The sequence below is a fragment of the Pseudovirgaria hyperparasitica genome, assembly GCF_010093815.1.
Source record: "Pseudovirgaria hyperparasitica strain CBS 121739 unplaced genomic scaffold EJ05scaffold_26, whole genome shotgun sequence".
In the NCBI taxonomy this organism is placed as follows: domain Eukaryota; kingdom Fungi; phylum Ascomycota; class Dothideomycetes; order Acrospermales; family Acrospermaceae; genus Pseudovirgaria; species Pseudovirgaria hyperparasitica.
In genome coordinates, this window is record NW_022985574.1 from 1 (window position 1) to 5456 (window position 5456).

Genomic DNA, 5456 nt, shown 5'->3' on the forward strand with positions numbered 1-5456 from the left:
AGTCTATTACGGCTAGATCCTATTATATAACTCTATTTAGATATATATTCCTTATATAAGGAATATTATATATCTATTTATACCTACCCTTTTTACACTATTAAAAAGGGGCTCGCTTAGCTTTATTAAGTAAGGAGAGAGTAGTAGCGCGGGCGTAGTATACTAGCGTTAAGTATACCTAGGGTCTACTCTTAATATATACTATATCTAGAGCCCTTAAGATAGAAGCTACTATATACTAGATTATAGCCTCTATATAGAGAACTACCTAGAATAAGATATACTAGCTATATATCTCTATAGTAAGACCCGCCTTTATATATAGATATAAGTACTAGTATATAGCCCTTATATAAGCTAGATAAATAAAACTTAAGTCTATATAGAATTATATACTCTATCTTATATCTAGTATATATAAAGCTACTAATATAGTACTATTATAAAGAGAGATAAACGTAATAAGTATATAGAACTTCTACTAGATATAGAGAGTAATATACTTTATTAAATAATAAGTATAGAAATATATAGAATATATAGAATATACTTTTACTATACTATATATTTAAGTTAGTATCTACTATTAGATACTTTTATATATAGACTAGACTTAAATATAGTATAAGTATCTAATAGAGATAGACTTAAATTAGATTATATAAGAGATTAGAGATAATCTAGATATCTCTCTAGACTAGTAGAACTCTTAGAAACTTATATAAACTATATAATTATAGATCTAGAATAAATAGAGAGAAACTCTCTAAATCTATTAGATATTCTAATAGAATAGATATCTAGAGTAGATTTAAGAACTATAGAAGGAACTAAGTAAATAGATATATAAAGGACTTATAAAAGTCTAGATATCTATTCTCCTCTAAGTCTAAATAAAAGCTATAGAACTTCTATACTATCTATATTAGAGGGGTATTCTAGATATATCTCTATAGTATAAAATATATAGCTAGATAGATATAATATAATATTATCTTATAATATACCTAGACCTCTATATATAAAGATAATTACTTATTTATATAATAAGAATCTCTAATATTATATATTAGCTTAATAAGTACTCTAAGAAGATTACTAGATAGATACTTATATATCTTCTACTTTCTTAGTATTAATAGACCTAGATATATATACTAGAAGAAACTAGGTATATAATAGATAGACCCTAGTATATACTAGATAGACTCTAGTATATACTAGAAGAACTCTAGAAGAACTCTAATTATTAGTTAAGGATAACCCTTAACTAATAACTTCTATACTCTATATATACTATCTAAGAGTAAAATAATAGTACTATAGATTATAGGCCTATAGATATTTCTAATAGCTATATACTTAAGATAATATAAAGACTTAATAAGATATAGTTATAGAGAGAAGAGAGTTTTTCTTTTATAGAGGTTTCTTCTTATATAATAGCTTAGACTAGAGAAGGTATATATCTATAGAGTAGACTACTCTATCTAGTTATATAATAATATTATTATTATTATTATTATTATATATTATAGGTTATTATACTTAGTATACTCTATTAATTAATATATATAGATTACTATATTACCCTAAATTCACTAGTTTTAGTCTCTTAGAGTATAAGAAGTTTTTTCTAATTAGATATATATAGTATCTCTATATAGTTAGATATTAAATTAGATTACTCTAAAGTAGCTATAGAGTATATTTATACTAGAGATAAAGGTTCTAGAAGAAAAATAGAGACTTCTATTAATTAATAGCTATAGAAGCTATATAGAGATTAACTTTATATATATATACTAGATAAATAGAATCTATATAGTCTATTTATCTACTTATACTAGCTATATACTATAGCTACTTAATTTAGATTATTTTTCTAGTCTAAAGAAAAAATATTATAATCTTCTTAATAAATTAATATATCTTAATAATATAACTCTACTAAAGAAGCTTTAATTTATTAAGTACTACTATAAGACTTAGAAATAATAGTTATAACTATCTTAGATAATAGAAGAATAGAGAGCTATAGAGATATATCTATTTATTACTTAAAAGAGATAAATAGTTCTTTTATATTCTCTAATTTAGATAAGTATCTAAGAACTCTATCTCTATTTATATAATAATAGAATCTAGCTAATATATCTTATAGCTCTTAAGATATATATTATAGAATAGATATACTCTAATCTAATAGTAAGCTATTAAATAAAACTTAAGATCTATTATTCTTATTAGTATAGTCTATAGAATAACTAATAGCTAATATTAGATAATTAGAGATATATATAGCTAAGCTTAAGACTTAAAATAATAGTCTAATCTAAAAAAGAAAATAGAAGAAGATTAAAATAGACCTTAATAAATAATTTATAAATATTATATATATAAAAAAGACTATAGATAAGAAGAAGAAGAAGAAGAAGAAGAAGATAGTAGTAGAAGTGGTTTAAGCTATTAAATATATAGAAAAGCTTAAGAAATTAGAGACTTAATTACTATTAACTAGATAGATAGTCTCTAAGAAGATATATAAGGCTTATTTATATAAATTTACTCTATTTTAAGTATATAGTTATTAATATAGGCATTTAGAGTTACACTTAAATCACGTGGTTTATTAGTAGGTTGGCTTATTAGTAGGTATATTAACTTAACTCGAAACATAATATCTATACATGCAATCACCGACATAATGTCAGAACCATTTACCTACCCCTTCGCTACCTCCCCTGATATAGTACGCTCTCACCAAAAGGACGCCTACTTCCAAGGCGTTCTCCTTGAACAGCTGTCTAGCATTCTTCGCAATGTCTATGGCGCCCGATTCGCACACACATATACGTCCGAAACACGTACTTTTACAGATATGCTCTACCTGGGGCTGACCACATTCATCGGAAATCGTACGCTTGGCGAAGAATACTGCGATATCGTGCAAGTCGAAAATGATACGCTCGCCCTTCCAAGTGTCGTCTACCGCAGCGGATATATCATTAGCACAATCCTCGTCCCATATGCGCTGAATCGCGGTCTACCCACCTTTCGCCGACGGGTGCGCTGGAAGCTAGAGGCCAGTTTGCGCCGCTCAGAGAGACAGCAGAAGGCTGGCGGTAGACCGACGAGTATACCGTACCATATTCGCACATATCTCCTCGCAAACCTCGATACCATCACCTCGCCTTCGCCTCTATATGCGCTTTCTCTGGTGACCTTTTACTTCTCCGGCTCATATTATCACCTGAGCAAGCGCCTGCTTGGACTGCGGTATATTTTCACGCGGCGCATTGAGGAGTCGGATCAGCGCGTTGGCTATGAAGTCTTAGGAATGCTACTCGTCATGCAGATGGCCGTACAAGCCTGGTTCCACATACATCACACTGCGTCAACGCTAAAAGCGTTGGAATCTTCAACACTGGTCGGGACGTCAGCGGTTCTTGGCGATTGCGTCGAAGTCAGTCTGAACCCGAAAGACTATAGTAGTAACAACGCGCTGTTGTTCGAAGGGGACTCTAGAGGATATGCAGAGGATAACTTATCTGATATACAGAAGATTACACGCATATCGGTTTTGCAGGGACCGAGGTATAGATTGGAGGATGGAGAGCGATTAGCGTGGATACATGAGGAAAGACAGCGGAGATGTACACTCTGTCTGGAAGGAATGAAAGAACCTAGCGTGACAACATGTGGTCATGTGTTCTGCTGGACATGCATTGGAGATTGGTGTAGGGAAAAGCCGGAATGTCCGCTATGTCGGCAGACGAGCATGGTACAGCATATACTGCCGCTAAGGGGATGACGAAATTAAATGCTGTGTTATACCCAACATGACACACCAGTATATCATTATTCATCGCCAGTGCGTCAAGTCTCGAAGTATATAGAGCTTTCGTTGACGCATATAGTACAGGTCGACTGTGCTAGAGTCCTAAGCTGAAGCTTATGTTGATCCTCCGCCCACCGGACTACCTAATTAACCTGGGTTCCATATCCTCTGATTTGGTCAGCAAACGCCCAGCTCTGGTTTTCCAATTTCTCATTCTCCTTGAGCTCTACACCTGATTCTTTCGTTATGACAGCGATGCTGTAGTTGTCTAAACTCCTGGCATCCCGGTAGAACAGCACCTTCATGCTCTCTTTCACCAACTCCACGGCTTGGTCCTTGGTAGTCTGCTGAACCGCTTCCTCATCGGGCACCGTTCTTCTAAGAATAGGCACCGCAAGATGCGCACCAAAACCTGTCGCAAGTGTTGGACTAGAGAATTTCGTGCCCAGAAGATCGACTGACGCAAGAAATGGCATATCTTCACCGTCGAGTCCCGCAACAAGGATGGCGTTCCAAAGAGGATCAAATTTTGAGCGGCGAGCATACATAACCTTTGAAAGGTAAGTGTGCAGGTTTCTGGCGTGCAGAGGCTGGTCACTGTTACTGTAATTTTCGTTCGTGTCGAGCGAGCCAAGAGTACGATCGAGGTATTGCATGTCCGAGACGTCGCCCCCGAAGCCGATTACGGACTGGGAATTGAATTTGCGGAGTCGCTTGACGTCGGTGAAGCGCGCAAGGGATCCATATGATGCTGTAGCGAGAACATGTTAGCTTCTTCGGATGGACCAAAGGAGACGCTGACCTAGATTGTCTGCTGCAATGACCACACCATCTTTGAACTTCACTGCGATCACTGACGTCCCAGTCACGATCGGTTGTTGTGTATGCTGCATCGGTCCAGAGGTGTGAAGATGGGAATGGTCGTAGTCGCCGTAGATTTCATACCTGGGCTACAACACAGTAAGCTTGCTGTCCTGTGGTTGCGCTGGCGTGGCTTACGCGACCCCAAACTTCTGGATGGCAGTCCATGATGACAGGAGTTCTGGTAGATTTGGTTAGAAGGTGACGGATTCTTATGGTTAACACGGAGGTATCTAGAGTAGATGAGGATGGATAGCCGGGGATGTAAAGGCGGAGCCAGGTTGGAATCAGAACGAAAGTAGCTCTATGTTAGAGAGCTTCTAATAGGCTACCCTACTAATGAATCACTTAATTTAAGTATAACTCTTATATAGAAAGAATATTTAGTACTAGACTTATATATATTTATAGTAGATAGCTAGGCTAGATTAATATATTAATTAACTTTACTATATAAAATCTAGTAAAGTTTCTATACTTTATATCTATACTAAGTACTATATTCTTAAGATATATAAACTTATATTAAGAAACTTATATATATTTAAAGAAGATTATTCTATATCTCTAAAGTAACTAAATTAGTTTATATAAAGTCTAAGAAAAGTATAAAAATTTCTATTTTAAAAGAGAAAGTATATTAGATATACTTCTATAATATAATAATAATAATAATAATAATAATAATAATAATAATAATAATAATAATAATAATAATAATAATAATAATAATAATAATAATAATAATAATAAT

At 33.5% G+C, this 5456-nt stretch overlaps 2 protein-coding genes across 2 annotated transcripts; one reads left to right on the plus strand and one right to left on the minus strand.

The window, feature by feature from the left end:
- Positions 1 to 2707: 2707 nt before the first annotated feature.
- On the plus strand, positions 2708 to 3814 carry EJ05DRAFT_445855 (uncharacterized protein; the record flags this gene model as incomplete). Its single annotated transcript, XM_033742200.1, has 1 exon — positions 2708 to 3814. The coding sequence occupies one exon, from the start codon at positions 2708 to 2710 to the stop codon at positions 3812 to 3814; it is 1107 nt and encodes a 368-aa protein (XP_033595358.1).
- Positions 3815 to 3984: 170 nt separating this feature from the next.
- Positions 3985 to 4870, minus strand: EJ05DRAFT_505540 (putative proteasome component; the record flags this gene model as incomplete). The annotated part of the gene is made up of 3 exons (XM_033747713.1): positions 3985 to 4592; positions 4644 to 4791; positions 4841 to 4870. The coding sequence occupies 3 exons, from the start codon at positions 4868 to 4870 to the stop codon at positions 3985 to 3987; spliced, it is 786 nt and encodes a 261-aa protein (XP_033595359.1).
- Between the last annotated feature and the right edge of the window lie 586 nt (positions 4871 to 5456).